The sequence below is a fragment of the Neolamprologus multifasciatus genome, chromosome 5 (genome assembly GCF_963576455.1).
Source record: "Neolamprologus multifasciatus chromosome 5, fNeoMul1.2, whole genome shotgun sequence".
NCBI classification, from domain to species: domain Eukaryota; kingdom Metazoa; phylum Chordata; class Actinopteri; order Cichliformes; family Cichlidae; genus Neolamprologus; species Neolamprologus multifasciatus.
In genome coordinates, this window is record NC_140443.1 from 29,982,681 (window position 1) to 30,009,337 (window position 26,657).

The 26,657-nt window shown below is 41.9% G+C and overlaps 2 protein-coding genes across 4 annotated transcripts; one reads left to right on the forward strand and one right to left on the reverse strand.

Annotated features, from left to right (window-relative positions):
- Nucleotides 1-53: 53 nt before the first annotated feature.
- On the forward strand, nt 54-11,964 carry trpc4apa (transient receptor potential cation channel, subfamily C, member 4 associated protein a). The gene is made up of 18 exons (XM_085161300.1): nt 54-291; nt 2,779-2,907; nt 3,039-3,155; nt 3,290-3,347; nt 3,461-3,516; nt 3,640-3,768; nt 4,360-4,561; nt 4,715-4,900; nt 5,020-5,162; nt 5,275-5,406; nt 5,505-5,563; nt 5,676-5,861; nt 6,038-6,128; nt 6,216-6,356; nt 6,462-6,573; nt 6,902-7,014; nt 7,197-7,403; nt 9,271-11,964. The coding sequence occupies exons 1-18, from the start codon at nt 166-168 to the stop codon at nt 9,406-9,408; spliced, it is 2,325 nt and encodes a 774-aa protein (XP_085017426.1). The 5' UTR covers nt 54-165; the 3' UTR covers nt 9,409-11,964.
- Nucleotides 11,965-12,016: 52 nt separating this feature from the next.
- On the reverse strand, nt 12,017-26,387 carry myh7ba (myosin, heavy chain 7B, cardiac muscle, beta a). 3 transcript variants are annotated; one of them, XM_085161280.1, is made up of 44 exons: nt 26,314-26,387; nt 25,885-26,033; nt 25,307-25,410; nt 25,060-25,203; nt 24,758-24,914; nt 24,620-24,647; nt 24,239-24,335; nt 23,627-23,650; nt 23,450-23,542; nt 23,271-23,334; nt 23,092-23,190; nt 22,902-23,005; nt 22,655-22,793; nt 22,427-22,545; nt 21,997-22,146; nt 21,579-21,749; nt 21,326-21,505; nt 21,089-21,221; nt 20,918-20,994; nt 20,490-20,577; nt 20,276-20,393; nt 20,065-20,188; nt 19,489-19,625; nt 17,451-17,706; nt 17,109-17,351; nt 16,785-16,961; nt 16,553-16,698; nt 16,372-16,462; nt 15,905-16,294; nt 15,698-15,824; nt 15,493-15,611; nt 15,181-15,377; nt 14,905-15,088; nt 14,562-14,727; nt 14,342-14,466; nt 14,145-14,260; nt 13,870-14,062; nt 13,579-13,782; nt 13,366-13,491; nt 13,071-13,241; nt 12,875-12,979; nt 12,702-12,797; nt 12,384-12,518; nt 12,017-12,131 (listed from the first exon to the last, which is right to left on the reverse strand). In XM_085161280.1, the coding sequence occupies exons 2-44, from the start codon at nt 25,979-25,981 to the stop codon at nt 12,120-12,122; spliced, it is 5,826 nt and encodes a 1,941-aa protein (XP_085017406.1). In that variant the 5' UTR covers nt 25,982-26,033; nt 26,314-26,387; the 3' UTR covers nt 12,017-12,119. The 3 variants fall into 3 exon arrangements, with proteins under 3 accessions (XP_085017406.1, XP_085017407.1, XP_085017408.1); XM_085161281.1 differs by having other exon boundaries at nt 26,343-26,358; XM_085161282.1 differs by lacking the exons at nt 24,239-24,335; nt 25,060-25,203; nt 25,307-25,410; nt 25,885-26,033; nt 26,314-26,387 and having other exon boundaries at nt 24,758-24,827.
- Between the last annotated feature and the right edge of the window lie 270 nt (nt 26,388-26,657).

Below are 26,657 nucleotides of genomic sequence, written 5' to 3' on the forward strand. Positions count from 1 at the left end.
AAATTTGTTTATATATCACGGTATATATGTATAAGAACGTAATTACCAAACGCACAAGCTCGTAGAGTCTGCTTCTCTGCCAGCAGATGCCGCTTAATTACCTCAAATAATTCATCAAAGCCTTTCACTTCCTGCCCAAACAGTTCAGTTCAGGAAGAAGAAATAATGGCGACGCTTCTGGGGTGCGAGTCCCCTTGTACGAGAGGAAAACGAAGAAACTACAGTAGCAATATCATCACGAAGTTCACGGCCACTAAAATCACCGGTCAGGGCTTCAGTCGAGGAACACAGGTGGGAGAAACGACATTTGTTTTGACTGTAAAACCACTCGAAAGTTGATCGACTGAGACCAGGGACTTGCGCTTGGAATCGAGCCTGAAAGGAAGACGTCCGAGAGACCTAACTGGAGCTGTAGTCGCTCCTGTCAGCTCGGGCTTGACTAACAGGCTAAAACATAACGGGGTGTGTTTTTTCTTAGGCAATTTTAAACTATAATACAACCTATTGCCAGGAAACATGTTTTTGCTCGCTGACAATCCAAATGACGCTGTCACTGCTACAAGTGTATGAGGAAAGCTCCGTTGAAGTGGCTCTTTTGTTGTTAGCTTTACATTAGCTTAGCATTGGAGGCCAGGTTTTTTACGATATAAAACATTTTAAAGTCGGTTGTCTTCGGACTGTTCTTATGCCCGTTGACTATAATAATGTAAATATTTCTACAGCGCCCCTCACTTTATTTTCTAAATACTGTAATCTTGGTATAAACGACAGTAAGATTTGCTAATGGTAGCGAAGGAGCTAGCGACAGCTAACTAGCTAAGCCAGCAGAATAGCTCAGGTGATTACGTAACAACACTAACCACAATAACTATCGTTTCCATAAATGGGTACGCCACAACAGCTGTTAAGGCATGTTAACGTTCGCAGGTTTATTTTTGTGCCATTTACACGATATTTCTAAGTGTGAAGGGTTGGTTGGTTTTTGATTTAATGCTAGCGACAGTTTACGCCAACTGTTTAGATTTTCACGTATCTTCGTGCATACGAATGTCGCAGCTCTCCGGGTGTTTCCACGCGTTCAACTCATGCATATCTATTATGATATTGCCCGTTTCATCCTAAATAAAGCCGTCAAATTGCAAAGCTGATTAAACCCATTAACACCTTTTTTGTTTTCAAGGCATATGTTAGTGGCGTGACTGTCACATTTCCAGCTAACGTACTGCGTAATGACGTTTACAAAGAAGCTTTGTTCTTAAGTAGATGTTCTAATAACGCAAGGTATTTCCAGTGTTATCTGTTAACACCCCCGATAACCCTGAACACGTCGACTTTAAACAAGTTTTCTTAGGCCGTCCAGGGAATGTTATGAATTGCTGTCATTTGGGAAAACACAAGAGTCCTGCCAGTTCTTCTGACACATGAACAGATTTTAAGGAGGGTATGTCATGTGCTGTGGTTTGAGCCTTCAGTTGTCAGAGCAGTCCACTTGGTGTTTTAGGGTGAACTGCCTCTGAGACATGAATTGAAGCTAATTATTTGATCATTCTTCAGCTTTTTGCCCAATTTCAGCAAAGTTGGTGGAGATGGTGGAGCATGGCCAAAACAAGAACCCATTAAATTTTGCCTGAAAGGTTCTTAGGCCTTGATTGATTACTCTCTGATTGAGTTTTTTCATTTCATCATCTTTAATATAAAAAAATGGGCAATATTAAGAATTGGTCAAATCATTTCATGTGAAAGTGACAGTAGGAAGACTGGGCTTGTTTTCTGTTTTCACAACCAGTACCTGCCCAGAGTAAACAGACTTAAGATATTACACATTGTAATAAAGTCAGTTTGTCATGCATAAATATGCTATTTTATCTCAACTTTTTATTTCATTCTTTCTCAGTGAGACGTTTTCTGGTAACAACATTAAAAAAACATGCATATTTACTTTTTCTTTCACATATATTTAACTTGGTCAATAATTTTTTTGTGTAGATGTACAAAATGTTCTTTTCTTCCAGGAAGTTTATATGTCACAATAAGTATAGGTTTCCTGTGATCAAGGGAGGCAATGACTCTGATCTGAAGGTCTCTATGACTTTAGATTTCATAAGGTTTAAATAGAAACTCTGTTGGGGCATGTTAGCTTTTATAGTCTACGGTATGATCAAAGGTGTGGCTTTTTTAGTTTCATTTAAAAGAAGGCTTACTACCTTGCTGTACTCATGAAATGTTTCTTTCTTTGAAAGTTGCAAACCTATTGGAATGAGAATTTTATTATTTATTTGACTGACAACACACTCATATTTTATGGGTATGTGTTATAGTCAATGTCACGCTGATTTTATGTTTATTAAAGATGTAATTTTATTTAAAGTTTTAAAAGAACATTGGATATTTTTACTGGGTATAGCTGATTTAATACAAACGTCATACGGTGTTAGAATAAAGTATGAGAAGACCTTCTCACATAGCAGACAGTAAATGTCAGACTGATTTTACACTACTGAAAGTACTATGTAGTATTGTGGTTTCTGAGCAGAATATGCAGGACAGAGAATATACTTGTGGTGAATTCTCAAAACAATTACCTGTGCTATTCACAGATTGTCTTAATCAGACATTACAGACTTGAAACTAGGGAGCTGGTGGGATAAAGTCTGTTTAGTGCTAATTGGATTGATTCTGACATTTGCAGTCTCATATTTTGCTCATCTAAGTAGTATCTAGTTCAGGACTGCAGTGCATGTTTGAAAAGGACTCATGTTGCCTCTTTATGTGTTGTAGCTCCCAGGAGGTCTGCTTCAGGAGAGAGATAAACGTGCCAAGTGGAATGGCATCCCTACTCTGCTACAGAAGCTCTATGAGAGCAGCCATCCCAACAGTGACCTCTCCCATGCCCACACCTTTCTTAAGGTATCCACATAGCACTAATCCATCAAATGGATTCTGTGAAATGACTGGTTTTAGCTTGTTTTTTTTGCTCAGTGTTTTACTTTGAAAACTGGTGGGGAAAAGTAGTAATGTGACCACTGTCTTTTTGGCAGTTATTATTATCCCAGCTGTCTGTGGAGGCCATGTCCTTTGTCACAGAGGACAGGAAGACCGCTCAGGAATCCACCTTCCCCAACACGTACACTTTTGACCTCTTTGGTGGAGTTGATGTAAGTCTTACATTCTTGTGGTGTTATTGGACTGAAGCTGTTATTTCTGAGGAATAAACTCTCATGTATAGCTCAACTCCTCCTGAGATACTGGAGAAATAAAATGGTTTTCTCATTTGTCTGTGTTCATAAAGCTTCTAGTGGAAATCCTGATGAGACCTACACTAACTATGCAGAAGAAGAAACCTAAAAGTAAGTAGGACTGCCATAACATCTGTCCTCATTTCTGCATTTTAGTTCTACTTAGTTTTTCTTCCTATAATCCTGAAACAGTCAGATTAATATTTGTGCTTCTGTTACAACAGTGAATGATGACCTGGTCAAAGACTGCCTTAGTGTTCTGTACAACTGTTGCATATGTGTAAGTACCATATTACATATTTTTCATATAAAATATGCCACACACATCATATTTTCCCTTCCTTGATGCAGAATCATTTTTGCATAATTTAATGACTGTAAAATTCCTTGTTTAAATTCATAGACGGAGGGCGTCACAAAGAGTCTGGCTGCTAGGGATGACTTTGTTCTGTTTCTCTTCACCTTGATGACAAACAAGAAGACCTTTCTGCAGACTGCTACTCTTATTGAAGATATTCTTGGAGTAAAAAAGGTCAGAGTTCAACTTGGATTAAGTGACAGTAGGGGGTAAATGTATTTATGGATCTCTTGACTTCACTTTATGCATAGTTACTCAGCTATTTAAAAAGGATTTTAAGCAATGGATTATAATCATGTGTTAGCCATGCGACAGACTGGCGACCAGTACAGGGTGGACTTTCGCAAAAACTCCGGTTACTTAATTATCCATAACTAAGCCAGCTATCTGTCAGAGCACTGTGGAGATTATAAAATGCAACTGATTTAATTCAATTCTGTGTGCTCCTGATGGTTTAGACATCTCTCTCACTTCACTTAGCAGATTTCCTTAATCTTTTTACTAATTATGACAGATAAACCTTTGGTCCATGAAAATTTCTAAGTCACAGTTAGCCTTGTATGTATTATTCTGATCATTTGTCAGTTTGTAAATACAAAGGAAGTAAATATTTTCAGGTCTTACACTTAAACTGTCATGTAGCATTTATACATATATCTGCTGGGTCAAATCAAATTTAGTCTGTCTCAAAAGTTACTTTTGAAAGTGTTGCAATGTCTGCATTCTGTTCACATCTGATGTTTTACATCTGGTCACACCTTTCAGGAGATGATCCAGTTAGAGGGCATCCCTAACCTGTCGGGTCTGGTCCAAAGCTTCGACCAGCAACAGCTAGCCAACTTCTGTCGCATCCTTTCTGTCACAATCTCAGAACCTGATGTGGGAAATGATGACAAGCACACCCTGTTGGCCAAAAATGCACAGCAAAAACGCAATGCAAGTCCTTCACGTGCAGAGGTCAACCAGGGTAGGTTGTCTTCAGAGTTCAAAGATTTATTGGCTGTGTAATGTATTTTGTACAATAGCAAGAGTGCATTTGACTGCGTTTGTTTACCCTGTTTCTGACACTTGTAACAAGAAATGTCACTAAACTGAACTAACAAGCATTGTTTTCCAACAGTAACCCTGCTGAGCATCCCAGGATTCATTGAGCGGCTTTGTAAGTTGGCCACTAGAAAGGTATCTGAAGCCACAGGTGCTAACTTCCTGCAGGAGCTGGAGGACTGGTACACATGGCTGGATAATGCTCTGGTACTAGATGCTCTCATGCAGATGGCCACTGAGGAACCTGAGCAAAGCAGTACAGGTGAGGAAAAAAGCATTTATGATACTGCTAACTCATGGTTGCATTCCCGTGAACTTTTAATAATACATTTGGACATGTTTTTTTTGTTTTTTGTTGTTTTTTTCTTTCCTCACCTACAGAGTCGTCAGATGAGAGTTCTCTGGCTACCAGCCCTCTGAGACATCGACTGCCCCAGTCCATGAAGATTGTCCATGAGATTATGTATAAAGTAGAAGTACTGTATGTGCTCTGTGTTCTTCTGATGGGCCGTCAAAGGAATCAGGTACTCTTCCCCACCATTAGAGCTGAGCTTGAATTTCTTGTCTGAACAGAGTTAAATTGTCGTCTCCCTCTCCTCCTCCTCCTCCTCCCCCCCCCCCCGTAACTCCTCTCAGGTTCACAAGATGCTGGCTGAGTTTCGTCTCATCCCAGGGCTCAACAACCTGTTCGACAAGCTCATCTGGAGGAAATATACAGTTTCGAATCACGTGGTGCATGGCCAGAATGAGAACTGTGACTGTAGTCCAGTATGAAATTTCAATTCAGTAGTCCTAAACTCATCATTACAATTACATATCACTTTTTAAAATATGGAGGGTGAACACTCTTTATTCCTGTCACACAGGAGATATCCTTCAAAATCCAATTCTTGCGATTACTTCAGAGTTTCAGTGATCATCACGAGTAAGCAGCGTTTTTTTTTTTTTTTTTTTTTTTTTTTTTAACTTTTAACTTTTAATTTGATATTTCATTTAAGGTTTTGATTTACCTTTTCAATATGTTCCCTATCTTTCAGGAACAAGTACCTCCTTCTAAATAGCCAGGAGTTGAATGAACTGAGTGCCATTTCCATGAAGGCTAATATCCCAGAGGTGGAAGCTCTTGTCAATACAGACAGAAGCCTCGTGTGTGATGGGAAGAAGGGCCTCCTCACACGCCTCCTGACTGTCATGAAGAGGGAGCCTCCAGACTCGTCTTTCAGGTAAGTGTCATGTAGGCCAAAGACGGACATAATGCAGATTATATAGTCACCCATCTCTTTAAAAGTCTGACATACACATATTGGAGAATCAGAGATTGTGCCGTTTAAATGACTGCTCAGGGTTTCTCTGTGTAGTTTGCTTTAGCTGATTGTTTCTCTTGGGTGTTTATATATAGATTCTGGCAGGCAAGGGCAGTGGAAAGTTTCCTCAGAGGTGCCACATCCTATGCAGACCAAATGTTCCTTCTGAAGAGGGGCCTACTAGAAGTAAGATAAATGTTACCACCCATGTACACAGATCTTTCTTCTTCTTTAGTGAATCGGTGTTAACTTTCCATTTACATTCCTCGACAGCACATCCTGTTCTGCATCATAGACAGTGGTTGTACATCTCGCGATGTCCTTCAGAGTTACTTCGATCTGCTTGGTGAGCTCATGAAGTTCAACATTGATGCTTTCAAGAGATTCAACAAATATGTCAACACTCCAGAAAAGGTATGATGATAGAGCCTAGTATTTATTAAGAATATATATACTGGCTGAAAAAGATCTTACTGCGTTGTCGCTAATGGTATCTTTTTTTTTTATTTTTTTTTTTAGTTTCAGATGTTTTTAACACAGATCAACAGCTCCCTCGTGGATTCAAACATGCTAGTACGCTGCATCGTTCTTTCATTGGACCGCTTTGAGAGCCAGACTGAAGATGTCAAAGGTAAATGGAAATTTGATGGTTGTAAACTGGATTTTATAGAATATTTAAGGAAGAACTTACTATGAGCATTTTCTTTTATTTATTTTTTCTTTTTGTTTTGTTTGGATCTTTGGGACTTTAATGTGCTTAAAGAATACATAAAATTAATGTGTTGTCAAATGATTGCTGACAAAATCTAAAAGAAAGCAAAGAGTTTGAAGTGGAATTGATAGCTGATGAAACAATGTGCGCCAGAAGTGAGAGTACATTGATACATTTATTTGATTTATTACGTTTTTTTTTTCCCTCCACTTTACACACATGTTTTGTGTTCTTTGTTGTTTCTCAGTGGTGGAGGTACTTTCTGAGTGCTGCTTGCTATCGTACATGGCCAGAGTTGAGAACAGGCTGTCGTTCCTTTTCCGACTGGTCAACATCATCAATGTACAGACACTCACACAGGTCTGGGTTCATTTACACCTTGCCACATGTTTTCATAGAAGATCATGGTGATTATTTAGCAAAAAAAGTCTGTTTTAAAGTAAACTGTAAGTCAGTTCAGAGACATTTGGCATTTAACATAATTTTGTTTGTAGTGTAAACTTTTTTTTAAAAAATTATAACTGAGGTCTGTTTCTCTACAGGAGAATGTCAGCTGTTTAAACACCAGTTTGGTGATTTTGATGTTGGCCAGAAGAAAGGCTAAACTGCCCTTCTACCTCAACGCCCTTCGTGAGAAGGAGTATGCTGAGAAGTACCCGGGCTGCCTGCTTAACAACTTTCACAACCTACTGCGATTCTGGCAGCGCCACTACCTCAATAAGGACAAAGACAGCACTTGTCTGGAGAATGTGAGTAGCTGAACGTACAAACACTCAACCAGGTCCATCATCACAGGCAGGAAGCAACAATCTCTTCACTTATATTAAGTGGCATTTGTGTTACACATTCAAAACATTCCACAATAGAAAGGTTTGCAAGCACAGTGATAAAACCAAGACTTTGATTGCTGTGCTGCAGCACTTGTAAATTGTAGAGGTGCATAGAAGTTCTTTCAGATTAGATATTGTCTTTCATTTTTGTGAAGAGCTTCTGTAAGTCAGGGACTTTCCATACAAGAACTGAAATACCCACCCCACACCACCACAACTAAAAACCTGCCCTTCTAAAAAATAGTTTCTTTCTGCTGAATGTTTAAGTGCCACATATCATCTGCAGCAGCAGCCACCACCAGTCAGGAATCACTGTTAAATCCACCTGCCCATCACCAAACAGCAGACAGATAAATTTGGTGTCGAGCATTTAACAGCTTAACAGCCAGGTTTTTCCATCGGGGGTAAATAAAACTAGACTAAAATAAGAAAATGTATGCGCTCTTTGTGTTCTCCACTCAAACTGTGATTAATTAATTGGAGGTAAACAAATATAAAATTATTTTCATATTATTTAATGTGAAAAAAAATACACATGCTGGGACTGAAGTTATACCAAAACCAAAGTGTTTACTTTTGCTGTAGCGTTGTCTCAGAAGCTTTTTTTTTTCTTTAATTTTCACAACTGAATGGCTGTTTAAACATTGATTATGTAAGTAGATCTAAAATATTTGACTGCCCTATGAAATTATCAACTCTATGAGCAACATTTACTTTTTAGTGGGACTTAATGCTGAAGATGATGCAACAGATTTTGCTGTGATGGGAGGGAGATGGAGGGCTCGGTCCCTTTCACAAGCAACAATGTGACTAACAGATGTTTGGAAATAACTTTACAAAATAGCAAAATAGTCATTGAGCTCAAAGTAAAACAATCTAAAAGTTCTATCACAGGAATTCTGTAAAACCCAGACTTCTTACTGTTTTCTGAAGCCATTTTCTTTCATTTATAAAAGAACATGTAAAGATTTTTCTTAGTGTCTCTTTGTCAGCATAACAGTTTTACAAGGTGACGTCAATGTGTTTGTTTTGCTTGCTCTGCTGCCACCAAGTGGCAGATGTCTCCAACTTGGCTGCTACAATTTTCCATTAGATTTGCACTGTCCAACCTAATTACACTGCCACAGGTTAATGACTTTGACACATACCAACTTACTGTAGTCTTCAGTACCCTTCAAATTTAAACACTATAAATGTATAGCGTACACAGACACTGCTTAACACAAGAAGTGCTTCCTGTGGGAAATACTTCTATAAATGGGGTCAGAGATTTTAGTTGGCATTTGATGCTTTGCCATTGGTTTAATTTGGAAGGGGAAACATTTAATTAGTGGTGGACAGTTTGATCAGGTCATGTAGTGACAGAGTAAAGGATATTAGCACATAAGCCCTCATTACAGAGATGTATGCACTTTTTGTAATTCTTTGGTGTAGAGAGATGTTTTTTGGGGGGAAGAGCTTATTATGAAAGAACTAATTTCATAAGGTCAAAATGATTTAATGCTTGCATCAGGAGAACAGTGCAGATCCAAACGTTTGACCCTACAACAAGGAGATTTTTGAAGCTCTGCTGTGTTGTGTAGGGTGTTTTGCATTTTCAGTGGTTTCATGTTTAAACGATGCCAATTATGATTTGTGGTGTTAGTCACCAGATCTCAGCATCATTGATTACCTCTATTTCTATTTTATTAAGGTCTTTGAATCTCAGTTATCAAAACACAAAATTAGGGAAAACTTTTAGACTTTTTGTTGTTGTTCTTATTCATCTTGGTTTTCCCTTTTTCAGAGCTCCTGTATCCCATTCAGCTACTGGAAGGAGACTGTATCAGTGCTGCTGGGTTCAGACAGGACTTCTCTGTGTGCCATAGCGAGCTACATCGATGAACCATTCATGGACCTGGACAGAGATCTGCTGGAAGATTGACCTCCAGTGTGTGCACTTAGTGCACTGGGGATGGGATGGGGCAGATGGCCACATGGAGCATGGACACCTAAAGCTGGCAATGACCCCGCTGAGCTGAGCCGTCCGGCTGCTTAGGAACTGTGTTCTGGATGTAAAAACTCACCTGTTTGCTGTCTGCACCTTCGCATGGAGGCTGTCATCACAGATTTCAGCAAATAGGAGTTTTCCTGGCCATCGTCTTCTCACTGAGTTAAATCCGCTTTTCAAGAGAAAGAAGAGGAAAACCTGTATGCCCACCCCAGATTGGCCACATGGTATAACAGACAATTAAACAACCTTCAAAAATGACATCTGCATTGGTTGTTTGCTTTAGGTGAAATTTAAATAAAACTTTTTATATAACCTAGAAAGTTCTATGATAAATATGTATGATTCAACAAGTTATGTTAGGAAAAAAAATGGACTTGGTTTGGAAATTACCGCAGCTTGAACTTTCACGTGCAAGTTAGTGGTGTGTCACAGGGCTGCCAGGAGTCACCAGCCTCACTCTCGCACTAACTTCATGCTCTCTGTTGACTCCATGTCACTCCACTGCCTGAGCTTGAAGGAAAATGGCTTTTTACCCCCCCCCCCCCCGTTCCCCCCCTCCTTCTCCCCCCCCTTATGAGTCCTCTAAAAACAGAATTTTCAATGAACCTGTCTGTCTATTTTATTAGGTGGCTATTGTTCATTGGTGCTTTCTGGCTCCACTCAGCACATTTAGGTAGCTTGAGGGTGTGCTGGCATTTTCCACATATCACATGGGGTACCTGTCATCTAAAAACCACCCTTCAGTTATGGCTTCAGAAGCCCCATCCAGGGACTCATTAATATTATTATTATTTTTCCAAGATTATTTTTCTTGACTTATATTTTGTGTTGTTAAAACGGTGGCTTTTAGCTCTGGATAAATTGTAGAATAAAATATTGCACATTTGTTTTTATTGTTTATATTTTAACCCATTTGTTTAAAAAAACATCTTCATTATGTAACAGAAGCTTTTGTGAGAAGATGCTTTGGGAAGAGAATAAACTATGCAGGTGTAAGTGTTAAAATAAGAGTTTTTGTTCACCCCATACCCAAAGTTTGCTTTATGCGAATTAGCTTTCAGCCCAACATCATCAGCATTTGATTGGAAATCCTCCACTTTCTCTGGTATCTGGCATTTCCTGAAACCTACAAGCTGAGAATGACAATCTTCTTGGTGGCTCCTTCTGCATAGCACAGCTTTAGTTTAAAGGAGAAACGACGAGCGTGGCTGTGTTAAAGTTGTCCACAGCCTGAATGTGCTCCTGTTTTGTTGAAATGGAAGATGCAGAGCTAAAAGGATTTGGGTGTGTCCAGTCAAACAAGTACAAATGAATCAGCTACCTCATGTTTTATCCCAACGCCGTACAGATCAAACCACTCCTAATCACAAGTGTACAGATTTAATCCCAGCACGTTGTGTTCACGTGAATGTATGAGGGCATTTCTGACACCACGAGTTGTGCTTTTTTTGCCTTGAGATGCAAGTGAACATGTCAATTTTTTTGAAGCCTTCTATTTGCTTTAAAGCTTCTTAAGGTTCTCCTGTTTTTTAGCTTTTAGCATGTCTTAAAACTCTTGACTGGTGTGCGCAAACTTTAAATGACTTCATCTTCTGTGCTTCGCAGTGAAAGTAACGCAAGTACCCGTAAGTGCTTCTTTTTCGAGTTCTCCATTTCTTTGTTGGATGCCCAAGAATATTTACAACGGTGTTCTTCAGGACAGATTGTTTATTACGCTGTTATCGCTTCAGGCATTGGTGGTAGAAGTCGGACGAAGCTGTTGGTATGAAAGCATGAATGGTGTGAGCTCTTTGGAATACCTGTATAAACATTTTCTTCGCCCTAGTTTCCGTAGCTTTGTGATGAGTTTCTGAGAGTGACCCTTCTGTATGATGCACAAGAGAACTGGTTCTCTATAGTAATGCTGTATGTGGTGTGATCCACCCAGTAGGCCTTAGTTTTCATTCATTAGTTTGTACAGAAAAAAATGGTGAAATGTTATCCTCTTTGGCCAAAAACATGCTGCATAATATAACACACTATTTGACTTATTTTAGACCCCTGACTTAGACTTTAACTGTACATTTTAGGTAATGTTTAGCATGAGGGGACGGTCATAAAGAGCCCTAAACACACTTTTACAACTGATTATATGGTGCTTTTTTTGGGGTGGGAGGGAGTGAAGGAAGATGATTGTATCTCACTAGAATTGACGGCATCTATGGGATTTGTGCGACAAACGGCATTTCAAAGATGCTGACAGTGGGTAATGTCGTGTACAATCTGTCGTAAAACGGCTTTAGGAAATTATACATCTATTTTTCTTCTTTATGGTTAATCTCTGACTAACCCTGTTCAACTCACAAAATCTGTTCCACATTCTAATAAACACTTCGGTAACAAACTTGCCCTCATGCTCCTGCTCTAATGCTGGTATTCAAGTTTAATTTCCTTATTTAACAGCTGTTTGTCAAATTAATCATATAATAAATTCTTCTTTAGACTGTCTTTGTTGAATCGCATCTCTCTATCACATTGACACACACACACAAAAGACGCGTTTAAAGGTTTAAAAGTCTTTATTTGGAGGGTGCGCCATCACAGTCGGTGCACAGCTGTTGCAGCTGGCTGACTGTCGTAGGTTTGAGGGCAGCTTTCTTCCATCACTCGGCCAGCTGAAAAGCACGAGACAGTGATGTTTGTTAGCAACAACATACACAGTGTCAGAGTTACTCATAACCGTGCTACAGATCACATGAGAGGGCTAAAGTGAGTTCATCTTTAACAGAGGATTACATCTAGTCTCTTCTAAAATTAGTCCATGCTACGGAGCCCGCTGGCTAATTTTAAAATATTCTTCCAAAGGTCATACAATTCCATTCTGCAGTGAGCTGTAACAAGAAATGCATTGTGGGTTGTTTACCGACCTTGGTGCCTTGATCCCGGGTGCGGGTCCGCAGCTTGTTGACCTGCGATTCAGCCATATCGGCCCTCTCCTCTGCATCGTCAAGCTCATGCTGGAGTTTCCTGTACTTGGACATGTTGGTGTTCACCTGATCTTCCTGCATAAAAGAAAACCAAGAAAAATATTCAATTTACACCAAACTAAAAGATCTTTGAGTGTTATATAGATATTTTCAGTCTGGTGGCGCACAGAAAAGCTCAGGAATTTGTAGTTTAAACAACATCACTTAGAATCATCGCTTCGATTACAGCTTTCATTTACTGTCAAACAGAAAACTCACCGCTTCTTCAGCCTGTCTCTTGTAACTCTTTACTTTGGCTTGCAGCTTGTCGACGAGTTCTTGCAGGCGGACCAGATTCTTCTTGTCCTCCTCGGCCTGCAGAGAAACAGAGGTAGGTCTTACTTCTTATTTGCACACCTCGGCATGTTCCGTGTGCACACGCAGTGAGTTACCTGGTAGGAGAGCTCTTTGATTCTCCTTTCATACTTGCGCACTCCTTTCTGATACTCTTGGCTCTTCTTTTGCTCAGACTCCAATTCGTTCTCCAGTTCTTTAACCTACCATTGCAATAAGAAAATGACCAAAACTCACTCCAAACTAAAGCACGTGGACTATGTAAATATGCAGTTGACTGATGTGATTTCCTACTCTGGCCTCCAGCTTCTGAACTTGCTTCTTTCCACCCTTGAGGGCAATCTGCTCAGCCTCGTTCAGACGCATCTGCAGGTCCTTTATGGTCTGCTCCATGTTCTTCTTCATCCTCTCCAGATGCGCACTTGTGTCCTGCTCCTTCTTCAGCTCCTCTGCCATCATGGCCGCCTACAAATGCAGAAAATCTCTGTTAAATCGGCAAATCTAACTTAATTGCAACCAGTGAAATGCATAGTCCTATGCCACAGATGTATACAGTTGCATTTGGTATTTTGGTTACTGGGGCACTTACATCAGTGATCGCCTTTTTGGCTTTTTCTTCTGCATTACGGCACTCCTCAACGGCATCATCCACCTCATTCGACAGCACGGACAGATCGCCCTCCAGCTTCTTCTTCTGGCTGATCAGCCCAGTGTTCTGAAACGGAAAACTCCTTTCAACATTTAAAGTACAAGACTATAACTAGTCCTATCTTAAAAAAAACATCTAATATGTTCTTCCAACCTGAGAGTGCAGCAGGTTGACTCTTTCAGTAGCCTCGAGCAGTTCATGTTCTGCCAGCTTGCGTGAGCGGTCGTTCTGCTCCAGCGTGGCCCTGAGCTCCTCCACTTCGGCGGTGAGCAGGTTGTTTCGACGCTCTGTCACTGCAACCTGCTCCTTCAGCTCCTCGTTCTTGTGGGTGGTCTCATCCAGCTCTAGCTGAGTGTCCTGGAGTCATGCGTCAGGTGGAGAAAGTCATTAGAGTGCAATGGCACATCAGGTGAGCTCACCGACTGGCTGTAGTTATGGACTCACCTTGAGCTGCACCTGTAGGTTTCTGAGGAGTTTCTGGGACTCCGCGGCCTGCCTGTTAGCGTGGTTCAACTGCACCTCCATCTCATTCAGGTCGCCTTCCATCTTCTTCCTCAGGCGCACTGCCTCGTTGCGAGACTTGGCCTCAGCATCCAAGGTGGCCTGCATAGACTCCACCGTTTTCTGGTGGTTCCGCCTGAAAAGGAGAAAAAGGCGCAAGTAAAAAAAACTCTTGCAGATCAGCAAGAGTGTAATTGAGCTTTATCTAGAAAACCCACCGAAGACTGTCAATTTCTTCATCCTTCTCCGCTAGCTTCCTGTCAATATCAGCTTTCATCTGGTTAAGCTCCAGCTGGATCCGGAGACCTTTGCTCTCTTCGTGTTCCAGAGTAGCCTGAGACAGACAGATGGAGGATTAAGGCTTTAGCAGACTGTTCTTAAGGAATATTGCACATAAACGCGGCAAACTGCTTACTTCAGCTTCCTCTAGTGCAGCTTGAATCTCACTTTTCTCGATGTCCAGACCCTTCTTTATCTTTTCCAGCTCGTGAATGGTTTTTCCTCCCTGACTGATTTGATCTGAAAGGTCAGCAATCTCCTCTGGTGGAGAAGATATGTGAAAGTATTATATTTGAATTTACGTCAAGGGAAAACCTTTCTGTAAATTCCATCTGAATTTTAATGGCCATGTGTACCTTGGAGGTTCTTGTTCTCCCTTTTGATGGTCTCCAGATGTTCTAAGGTCTCCTCATAGCTGTTCTTCAGTTTAAAGAGCTCTGTGCTCAGGCCACGAGACTCTTTTTGAGAGCTCTCCAGCTCTGACTGGGACTCTTCGTACTTCTGCTTCCATTCAGCTAGCACCTGGAAGGGACAATCAAAGGTTTTCTTTGGCTTTTTATTAGCATTGCTTCTCAGGGGGTCTAGATTGAGGTGCAAAAATAGGGTGATATTCCCTAAAGAATGCAAAGATAATTCACCAAAGTAGGTCACATCAGGAATGCAGTACTGATGATGTAGGGTCCTTGTCATTGCCAGTACCTTGTCAAAGTTCCGCTGCTTTCTGTCCAGGGCAGCAGCCGCAGCATTGGCACGTTCCAGATCAACGACCAGGTCTTCGATCTCTGTCTGGAGTCGATGTTTCGTCTTCTCCAGGGAGGAGCACTTGGCATTGGAAGCTTCTACACTCTCTTCAGCCTCCTGTAGGCGTGCCACCAGCTTCTTTCTAATGAGAGGCAAACAGAACTGAAAGTCAGCTCTCCAAATAATCGTGTGGCGCCATCGAATTCTGCAAGTTAAAAACCACATCACGCTCACTTGGCTTCCTCCAGCTCCTCAGTCCTCTGGATGGCATCCGTTTCATACTTTGTCCTCCACTGAGCCACCTCAGCGTTGGTTTTGGACAGAGCTCTCTGCAGGTCAGCCTTGGTCTCCTGCTCTTCATCGTACTGCTCTCTTAGGAGATCACAGTCGTGCCGAGACGATTGGAGAGCATGGGCCAAGGCGCTCTTGGCCTTAAGAGATCAGTTATGATGGTAGAAAAGGAGTTAATTTAACTGGAGGAACTCTCAACACACGCCGAGTGAGCCGGTAAGTTTTGACTGACGAACTGATAAATTGGGAGCTGACCTTATTCTCCTCCTCAAGCTGTTTCTTGAGCTCCTCCACGCTCTGGCTGAAGGAGTTTTTGGCACGTTGGAGCTGGGACACCATGCCCTCTCGCTCTTCAAGTTTCCTGCCCAGCTCGGCTGCATAGTGGAGTTAAGCAGTTACAGGCATTACTTATGAGTCTATGAAATCTGTGAGATTTTCAGATCAAATTATAGCCTCTTACCACTCTCAGCCTGAGCACGGGCCTTTTGTGTGCTGGTTTCACTGAGCTGCCTCTGGAGCTCCTCCACCTTGGCTTTAGCCTCGTTCATTTGATCTTCATAGAGTCGGCACGTCTTCTCTGAAGTGGCCTGTTGATTAGATGGAAATTCTTTGATTTCGCCACAGATATAAATGCAATTCCCTTACTAGTTTAAATCTCTATCTATACCTTGCTCCTGGAGAGCTGCTCCACAGTCGAGGCCAGGTCATCGGCCTCCATCTTGGCCTCGCTCCTCTCTTTCTCCAGTTTCTGCTTAACCCTCTGCAGGCTGTCAATCTGCTCGCTCAGCTCTGCCACGGTGTCGGCGTGCTTCTTCCGCAAAGCTGCGGTCGTGGCCTCGTGGTGCAGCATGGCTTCCTCCAGGTCCCGCCGCAGCTTCAGAAGATCCGCCTCTCTCTTCTTGTTCATCTCGATCTGGGCCGAGGTGGCTCCACCGGCCTCCTCCAGGCGCTCGCTCAGCTCCTCCAGCTCACGGGCCACGTCCCCGCGCTGCTTCTCCGCTTTAGCCCTGAGAGCCCCGTCGGCCTCTAGCTCCTCTTCCAACTCCTCGATGCGAGCCTGGAGAAAAGCGACAGTCAGTTACTTTGTGATGGTGGCTCACATCTGCTCTACTAGAAGCTAAGGCTCATTTTCACCTGCAGCTCCTTTATCTTCTTCTGAAGCTGATTGGCCAATGCTTGCTCATCTTCTATCCTTGTGCTCATTTCATTCATTTCAAAGTCTTTTCTGTTGGGAAAATGTTCGGGAATTGTTCTTTATCATTCACTCTTTATAGTTTAAAAGATGGTTTATCTGCGACTATGGGACAATCCTCACTTTTTCAGCTTCTCTTCAAGTTGCTGTTTGTCATTCTCCAGGTCCATCACAGACTCTAAAGAGACCTTTAGATCTCCCTCCAGTTTACGTTTGACTCGTTCCAGGTCCATACGTAGCTTTTTCTCTTGTTCCAAGGAGCCTTCCAGCTGATGAACCACAGAAAGAAAACATCTTATAGTTTTGACTAAATGGTGTAACAGCACTTTATTTCTGTGTTTTGTCTTAAACTCACATCATCTACTTGTTGCTCCAGCTTAGCCTTTGCTTTGGTCAGAGTGTTGACTTTGTCCTCCTCTGCCTGTAGGTCATCCAGAGTCTGCTGATGAGCCTCCTGAAGAGCCTTCTTCTCCTTGGTCAGCCTCAGTATGGTTTCATCCAGAGCCGCCATTTCCTCAATTAGGTTTTTCACCTGCAAAATAAAAAGATTAAAAATGAGTTTAACAATCAGGCAGTGAGAAACTGAACTCCTGTCCACTGTGCATGCTGTGGTCCTTTCTCTGGCCTCTTAGCGCCCCCTGGAGGAAGCTTACTGCTCTTTCTCATCCATTTTTCTTACCTTGTTCTCAGTGGCATGCTTCTCCTTTTCCAGTTTAGCCAGGGTGATCTCCAGATCGTCTATATCCTTCTTCAGCTCAGCACACTCATCTTCCAGCTTGCGCTTCTTAGCGAGCACATTAGAGCTCATCTCTTCCTCGTCCTCCAGCCTTTCCAGGAGTTCCTTGACTTTGGCCTCCAGCTGGATCTTAGTCTTGATGAGCAGGTCACAGCGCTCCTCAGCGTCTGCCAGGTTGTCCTGCTCCTGTGAGGAAGAAAATGTACATCTTTAGCAAATTTCTCACTACGCCAGTGTGTGTAAAGGCTGAATGTGTAAATACCGCACATCAGGAGAAAAACTTACGGCTTGCAGCTGTAGAGAGAGGTCATTCTTCTCTTGGATCAGGCTGACCTGCCGCTCTTCCAGCTCCTTCCGTTTCATTTCAGATTTTTCCAGAGCTTCCTTCAGCTTGGCCAGCTCCTCCTTCAAAGACGCCAGCTCTTTCTCGTTAGCGGCGCTCTTCAGGAGGGGTTTTATTTTGAAGAAGAGCTTCATCCAGGGCCAGTGCTTGACGGCGTTGAAGGCCCGGATGTTCCACTGGATGATCATCAGAGCCTCTCTGAAAACAACAAAAGGTTTTCTCAATACATTTATGTGAAATCAAAAGCAAATCTGAAATGTTACAGAGAAAAAGGAAATGCCACCGAGGCAGGACTTTACTTTGCAGCTGCCAGGAGCTTTGTTTAAAACCTGTTGTGTAGCTAAATTAGTTTTATTTAACATAATTTAATTGACAAAACTAAAACCTGTTTTAGTGTTCGGTGATTTTTTCCTAATAATTTTAATGCTTATACAGGCAGTGTTTTTACCAGGGGTAAACTTTCAGAACGCAAACAACTACATCACAGTCATGTGACAATTGGACTGGAATTGTTTTTTATATATATTTATGTGAACAAACATGAATTAAATTTGTGTAGCTTTAATGTTATTTCAGTAAATTAAAAGTAAATCTAAATGTAGTTTTTGTTCCCTGTGATCACTTCTACTGGGAGCATGTAATCAGGGAAAGATCGAGTAAAGAGAATGATATATCAGCTAGAGAGCTAAAAGTGTTATATTTGAAATGAATAAAAGGTGCAGATTAAATGGTTTAAACAACTAAAAGCTACAGATAAGCAGTTCAAATAGAAAACTTAAATAAATGGATATATTAGGTAGCTAAAGCAGTGTCACATGATGCCATGTCTGCTCAAAAGTTCAGTGGATGCAAAGTTAAAACTCTAAATGTTATACCGCAGGGCGGTTAGGTCAGAGAGATTTATCCCGGGCTTTCCCCGTTTATTTATCGACTTCTTGGCGCTTGATTTTTTTGGCACTAACCCTGCGAGTATCCACTCCCTTGTATCTAATCATACACAGATGGATGCCACGTGAAATCAAACACCTAATGCTGCTTTTGATGTTTCACGACTCTGGCCAAACAGGGTAGCCAGATTGATTTAGTCTCAGCAGGATGGTGTCTCACAGCCCTAAATATGGACCCGGAGCAGATTAGTCAAGGACTTCGCGTCAATGTTTAGAGGGTTTGGGCGAGCGTGCGCTTGCAAGGGTTGGGAGGTGACTGAGTGGTGGTTGTGCGGGAGGGGTGGAGGGTTGAGGGGCTGATTGCGTTTTTGACATGACTCCATGCCGGGTGCCTCTCAAAGGTGAGCGTTTGTGTTTATTTAGAAACTAAAGCCCTCTGTCCGACAGCCAGCTTTAATCCTCTGTCACCCGCCACCTATCCCATCAATGCGCACACTTAGAAGTACAGGCGCCGTGGACAAAAGGGGCCAGGGGCCATTGGGCATCCAGGGAAGGGGTGGGGTGAGTGGGGGTGGTGGTGATGGTTGTATTTTTAGGGAGGCCCCGAGCAGCTGCCACTTGACACATGTCGCCACCTGGCTCTGAGGACACCGTCCGCATTGTTTCATTTAGAGAAAGCAGAGGGAGAGAATGGCCAGAGACCTGCGAGCGTGGGGTGTGCGGGAGAGAAATGAGGGGGGGGGGGGGGGGCATGCAGCCCTTATTAACAGCAGGGCCACACGCATAACTGGTAACCATACAAGGACAAGCACACGCCTCACACACGCCGATAACACTGCCCTTGCATGCCAAACATACTTGAGCGAGGGAGTGAACGATAAGGTATCACAGGCCGGGGGTCTCGCGGCTCACCGGGCTCTATTAAACCTGTTCGGAGGAGCAACTGTTGGAGGTCTGCTTTTTGTACTCATGTCTTCACCTTCCTGTGAGGTGGAGCTCGAAGGCTTGTGCTCATTAACACTCTTTCTCTTCTTTTAGAGTAATAAGCAAATTTACTCTTTTTTTAATTTTTATTTATTTATTTATTTTTTACCTCCTTTCCTTCACCTTCGGCAGCTCCATCCTCATGATTAGGCCACGAGCGGCCGCCTGAAACAGCGTCAAGACTTTGGCCAAACGCTCATCCCTCATCTCTTCGAGGTGACCCAGCAAGCCTGCTTTGAAGAACACCTACATGAAAAGAAACGGTTTTAATTACAAAATACAAACTAAAAAGTGTGGATTACAAAGATTTTTATTTGCATAATCAAATGGTCGATTAACTTTCAATTTCAAAACTCATTTTAACTTTGACACAGCCATGCAAGGAATACAGCCACAATAAAAATGTACTAAGTAAAATATATTCATATTTGTATTAAAGAAAAACACAGAAACCTTCTAAATAAATGCATTTGAATTGTTAAATTGTTTAATAGCTAATATAAAAAAAAAATCTGTGTTATACACTATCAGCATTTTGATTAATTATTATTAATATTTTAATTTATCCCTTTGTGTGTAAATATGTATATGGAGTATTTTTTTTGTACTGTTTCAATTTCATCTTAAAAAATGTACTATGTATAAATTATGAGAAACTTGGAAAAAAATAAAATAAAATAGACACCTTTGTGTGTCCAAATCTGTACTGGCTGTGGTCGATGTCCAGGGAGGCCAGCAGCTTCTCCGCTGCTTTCCTGCTGTCCACAAACTTGTCCTCTGGGATGGCGTGTGGGTTCAGGATGCGGTAGCTGATTGAATGATTACCAAACAAAAAGGACCATGATAGCACCGCGATATCTCTTATGTGATCCGAGTGATGTGTGCGCATATCTTACCGCTGCTTGAACTCGGCGTACAGGATCCGGTTGGGAAAGCCCTTCCTGCAGATCCTGATGCCTTCCAGCACGCCGTTACAGCGCAGCTGGTGCAGCACAAGAAATGCATCTATGATCCCTGTGCAGAACAGGTTTCAAACATGAGTCGTGGTGTCCAAAAGTCCATATTGTTTTTAATCAGCTGGTAATATGTGACGATTACGTTTTGGTTTACCTGGAGTCTTGGTCTCATTAGGGATGATGCAGCGAACAAAATGGGGCTGTGTGCTCCGGAGGTTGGTCATCAGCTTATTCAGATTTTCCTGCAGGAACAAAGAATCACAGCAAACCAAATGAGTGAATAAAAATACTTAGAATATTCTGTTAAAATACCAAAGACATCAACCATGTAAAACCTGTTACTCTGTGACGCTCGCATGAGAAATCCTTGAAGTAAAGAAGAGAGGAGCCAGCACAGACTTAAAGTGATGTTCATGTGATCATTGCCCTAAACATCACTGCAAGTCTTAACTGCCTCCGTCCCCACGCTCCAGTGACATCCACAATTTTGCACTAAACACCTGCATTAAAGCCTCTCAGTGCATTTGCTTCCAGCTTCAGTGTGTTTTTCCACAAGCCCTGCAGCAGCCACATCAGCCTCACCTTATGAAGCTGGGACACAGTCTGGAAGGAGGCTGCCTTCTTCCTCTTTTCCTTGCCACCTGCCTTGGTGTCGGGCGCTGCAAGGGTGTCAAAGGAAGGATTACTAAATTAATAAATGATTAAAACATCATTTATTCATTCTTTAGTCATCCATCAGAATCCAAACTGTACCAGAGTCAGAGGCAACGTAATTCTCATACAGAGAAGCAAGCAGCTTGTTGGCGGACTTTTGGAAACAAGCCACCACTGTCTCATTCAGTGGGTCCTTATTTTTGTCTAACCAGCCAAAAATGTTGTACGGTACCTACAAATAAAACAAAAAACAAACAAAACGCAAATGAGTAAACAGGTAATGTATTAAATGTAAAATGTTATCTTGTAGAATTGCTCTTGTGAAAACCAACTTACTACTCCAGCGTAGTGCACCAGTTCAAAATGGGCCTCGAACTTGCGCTTCTTGTCTGGCCGTGGTTTTTGGAAGTTTGGTGACTTGCCAAGGTGATTGTCATACATCTTGGCTTTAAAGCTGTTATCTGAAGCCTTTGGGAACATGCACTCCTCTTCAAGGATGGACATGATGCCCAGCGGCTGCACCAAACACAGCATGTTAGTCTCTATAAGCCCTCACATGTAGGCTGTAAGAGCACAACGCTGTGCTCACCTTTTCAATGAGATCAATGCACGCTTGAAGGTCCAGCCCGAAATCGATGAAGGTCCATTCGATACCCTCTCTCTTGTACTCTTCCTGCTCCAGGATGAACATGTGGTGGTTGAAAAACTGTTGCAGTTTCTCATTCGTGAAGTTGATGCACAGCTGCTCAAAGCTGTTGAGCTTCAATGGAAGAAAAAAAGAAAAGAAAAAAGAACAGGCGTTCAGAGGAGACACCACAGGAGCATGAAAAACAGGAGAAACTGTTACAGATCAGCCTGCAGCGTTGCCGAGTCATTACAGTGTGAGCTACTGCGAGGAACGCTCAGGTTATAAAAAGACGTATCATCACGCAAGTGTTGAACTAGTTTTATTTTTTCAACTTTTATCTGTATGACTGTCATTTGAATTTTCATGCAGATCAACTCACATCAAAGATCTCAAACCCTGCAATGTCCAGGACTCCTATGAAGTACTGGCGAGGGAGGGAGGTGTACAGGGTCCGGTTGATGCGCCCCACGAGCCATTTGAACATGCGGTCATACGTGGCTTTGGCCAAAGCTCCGAGTGCATAGGTAACCTTCAGCACCCACGCACAGTTACACACACACACACAAAGAAGGAATAATGTCATTCACGTGGATGGCCTCTGTTGTTTGGATACCATATTCTAGTGTGTTGAGAGCTGAGTGTATTGACTGAGGATTAAGAAGCCGTCCTTCCATTAGCCTAACGGTAGGAGAGCAACCACTGAACTTTTACTCCACTGTACTAATAGATGTTTGTATGATTATTATGGGGTGTATTATGCCTCTTTACGCTTAACAAAAACACACACATGAGACACTGCGTCTCCTCACCTGTTCAACACTCTGTCCCTTCACAACATACTCATTTCCCACCTTCACCCTTGGGTGGAGGAGGCCCTTGATGAGGTCAGCTGAACTGACTCCCATCAGGTATGAGGCTTTGTCTGCACCTGGTAGCAGAAAAGGAGATGAAAAACGAGTGAAACATGACCCCTGTTTTAACTGCATGGTTTCTTTTCATTCTTTTATGCTCACTCCTTGCAGACTACAGGTTCTTACTTTCAGTGCCGTCGGCCTCCGCCTGTTCCTCGCGCTGCTTTTGCTTGAATTTCATGTTGCCAAAATGCATGATGGCTCCGACTATTTTATAGCAGCCATACTTCTCATCTGGTAGGAAGCCCAGGATGTCCATGGCATGCTGTAAGAGATCAAGAAAGCAAAGCTACAACTTTACAAATCTATTCAGCGTACAGGTTTGGGTTTTTTTTTGTTGTTTTTTTTATCAGCGAAGAGGATAAAAGTTTACGTCAGTGGCCATCAGCTCCAGCCCATCATCCAGGTTCTCCACAGTCGTCACGCCCTGGGAGCAGAAGTGGTAGTCATATGGGTTGGATGACACCAGCAGCATGTCTGGAAAACGAGGGTTTTTAAAATCATTTTGCAGATGAGCAGTAGTACACAGTATCTAAATATCCAAAGCAACCAGAGTAACTAACCTAAGAGTTCTGGTTTCTTCTGTGACATGATCTGGTAGTAGATGTGGTAGCTTCTCTCACCGGGCTGCTGGAATATAACTCTGGATTTTTCCAGAAGATCTGAAGGACATGTTTGTGTGGGACATGAAACAAACTGAGAACTGTGTGGTTTTAATCACTCTGTGCTTTAATTTACTCACATATGTCAATGTCAGCTGAGGCCAGTTTGCCAGTAGGACCAAAGTGGATCCTTATGAATTTGCCCTGCAGACGTAAGAAATCATCGAGTTTAAAATAAATAATCACCATTAAGAGAATTCCAAACCTGTTTCAATCCATAAACTCTGTTTTAGACTAAGTACAGTTTCCAGTTACTCACAAATCGGGATGAGTTGTCATTCCTTAGCGTTTTGGCATTACCAAACGCCTCCATGGCAGGATTCGCCTCAATGATCTGATCCTCCAGAGTCCCCTGCAGAGAAAAAAAAGTGTAATATAAATAATGCCAACACAAAGTAATTTTTGACAGTTGTGTTTATTTTTCTGCTAAACTCACCCCGGTTTTGGTTGCAGGACCTTGCTGTAAAGGAAGAAGGGGAAAAGAGTGTGAGTGTCAAATCACAGAAACCATGACTGAATAATGCTCTCACAATCAAAGGGGAACACCATGATCGACTGGAAAATTAGAAACTTGGTGTTAAAGCTGTGGTAAAAAAAGAAAAAAAAAAAAAAAAAAAAAAAAAAAAAAGGTCACCGTGTTTCTTATGATGAACGGAGGGAAGAAAAAGGGGAGCATCAAACAACATGGAAAAGTCCCAAAAAAATTTAAGCAAAGGGGGAAAAGAAGAGAAAATTAAAATTCTGAGCCATAAAAAAGGGAAAAGGGGAGAGGAAAAAAGAAATGATTAAAAACAACAAGAAAGCAGAGTGGAGCAGCTGGAACACAACACATGAAGGTAGAGACTCAGACATGAATGCAATCAGTTCTCACATTCACCATGTTGACAGTGAGGAAAATGTATGGACATGGTTTTAAGGGTGTACACTGAAGGGGTCCTGGGACCAAAAAAAAGAGGAAGAAAATAAAAATTAAATGAAGCAAAAAAAAAAAAAAAAAAGATTAAAAAACGGGAGGAAACAAAAATACGGGTTGCCACATCGGCCTTACTCCTTTTTTGGCAGGTGTATCCCCGAGAGCTGCCACAATGGCAAAATACTGAATGACACGTTTCGTGTTGACAGTTTTGCCAGCACCGGATTCTCCGCTATAGGAGTGTAAAAAAATAACAAAGTGTACATACAAACAGACACAGTAAAAACTGCTCACAAAACTGGTACATGTACACTGCATGTTACAAGTGGGGTAAAAAATTTAAAAAGGAAGGAACAAGGTTCAGTCAGAGAAAAAAAATGGAGGAAAAAACAAAAAAAATCTTCAAATCAAATCTTTAAAATTGTTGTATGTGTGTAAGATGTGTATTTCTTCCCAAATTTGTGGCTTGAAACAAGACCAAATTAAAAAAATAAAAATAAAGCAGGTGAAACTTACGTGATGAGCATGGATTGATTTTCTCGATCTGATGAAGACAGAATAGATTTTGTGTTTATATTTAAAAAGACACCACCGCTGCGTTAGACCACTTTACAGAGTTATTTCATATGTGCGTGAGTGTGTGTGTGCACTCACTGCGAAGCATGTCATTGTAGGCATTGTCTGCAATCGAGTAGATGTGCGGTGGTGCCTCAGAGCGGCGTTTGCCTTTGTAGGCAGCCACCACAGGAGCTGTGTAGACAGGCAGCCATTTGTATGGATTCACTGTCACGCAGAAGAGCCCCGAGTAAGTCTGAGGAAACAGAGGGACAAGACACAAGATGCCTAAAACCATCTTTCTACTGAGAGGCTGACTTCACACCAGCTCACAGCTGAAATCTGGATAATCTAGCCACTTAAAGCAACCTGGAAACATCCCTCGGTGCTGAGATACTTACATAGATCATCCAGGCGCTGTAGCGTCTGCGCAGGTTGTGAAGCACAGAGGCCTCATTGAGGTGCGTCAGCATGGCCATGTCTTCGATCATGTCATACTTTGGAGGGTTCATTTGCTGGATGTCACATTCCTTCACTGTCAGGGTCTGAGGCGATGGACACACAAAGACATGAGAAGGAAATCATGCAGATACAGTTAAAGTCATGAGAAGATGTGTCAGTAGGTACCACAGAGGGATGGACATTTACCCTGCCATCTTTGGTCTCAACAATGACTTTGTCACCGCTGACATCCTTGATCTCGATCTCAATGTAAGCCTCTTTTTCATCCGGGATCCAAGCTCGCTTCTTACCTGGCAGAGGTGTAGAGAGAGAGGAGTATTATTGAGAGGATTGGGGGAATTATTGATAATACAAAACCAAATCTCCAAAAATTTAATAAACATTTAATTAAGCAGATTTAAACAAAAAAAAAAAAAAAAAAAAAATAATGTAAATGGAAAGTTCAAACCAAACTTTGAATAAAATATGAATAACTAATAGCTAACTAATTGATATATGTTCTGTTATGTTAGGATGCATTTGTTGCGATCACAATGATCTCAATTTTAAAATCCCAAACATGTTTTTTTTTTATTATCATTTTTGTTGTTGTTTCAAAACTGTTTGTATCCCTTTAAAAAACATTACATTAAACACAGCTTTGTTACTAAAACGAAAAGGCCTAATCGCACAATATCAGATAGATTTCTCCTTTTTTAAAAGACTATTTCTTAAGTGAAGCGCTTTAAGGTTTAGTTCCTTTGAAGTCTCCTTAAAAGGCCTACCGTCAAAAGCCGTGGTTTGCAACGCCAGCAGCTCCAGATCAGATTTGCGTAAAAACTGCGAAGCCTCTCCAAACTCTTTCACGTCAAAGCGCGACATGGTGGCAGCTCCTCGCCGGCCCCGAAAACCGGAGGCACCAGTTGAAGAATTTCTTTGATAAGAAGACAAATCTTTGCATTAAGGTCAGTAGCTCATTACATGTCAAAGCGCCTGTGGTTACTTCAGTTTTCACGGCGGGATGAAACGAAAACAGCCTGTGCGCAAAGAGCGCAAATCCGCTACTAAGAAATCAGAAGAAAACTACAGAAGTGCAAAGACCGTTAACCGACAAAGCGATGGCAAGCGAGATTACTTTACTCTTAAAAATTAAATTGGGACTCTTTAAAAAGGCAGACAATCCCCGCGCGCAAAATGCGCAAAGTTCAACCTACCAAACAGAGGCAAAAAGTTGTCTACTGACCTGAGAAAGAGCACAACGAAATAACTGCTCACTGGGATGTGCCCTCCTTTATACTGTTTTCCTCAAGGTCACGGTCAGTGGACATTTGTCCCTCATTAGCATATGCCACCTCCTCCGACTCCTATTGGTGCGGGGCGCCTGTCTCAATTGACACAAAAGGAAAGCTACGTTTTTGTCATTGCTCTGAACTCAAGCCGGCTATTTTTGTATCCCAGTTATTTTATGCACTGTACACACAGCGAGGGAGTGTTAGAGTTGCATTAGGAGCATCCTGGAGGGGGAGAGTTATTATTTTCCTTTATGCAGACTCTGAAG

What these genes read in the sequence shown, in the direction of transcription:
- trpc4apa (XM_085161300.1), top strand. Translation starts at nt 166, where the DNA reads ATGGCGACGCTTCTGGGGTGCGAGTCCCCTTGTACGAGAGGAAAACGA. An exon ending in ATGCCCACACCTTTCTTAAG is followed by an intron (nt 2,908 to 3,038) that starts GTATCCACATAG and finishes TCTTTTTGGCAG; the next exon opens with TTATTATTATCCCAGCTGTC. An exon ending in CCTCCAGACTCGTCTTTCAG is followed by an intron (nt 5,862 to 6,037) that starts GTAAGTGTCATG and finishes GTTTATATATAG; the next exon opens with ATTCTGGCAGGCAAGGGCAG.
- myh7ba (XM_085161280.1), bottom strand. Translation starts at nt 25,981, where the DNA reads ATGTCGCGCTTTGACGTGAAAGAGTTTGGAGAGGCTTCGCAGTTTTTA. An exon ending in ACAGCGCCTGGATGATCTAT is followed by an intron (nt 24,915 to 25,059) that starts GTAAGTATCTCA and finishes CTGTTTCCTCAG; the next exon opens with ACTTACTCGGGGCTCTTCTG. An exon ending in TCAAAGAGCTCTCCTACCAG is followed by an intron (nt 12,798 to 12,874) that starts GTAACTCACTGC and finishes GTTTCTCTGCAG; the next exon opens with GCCGAGGAGGACAAGAAGAA.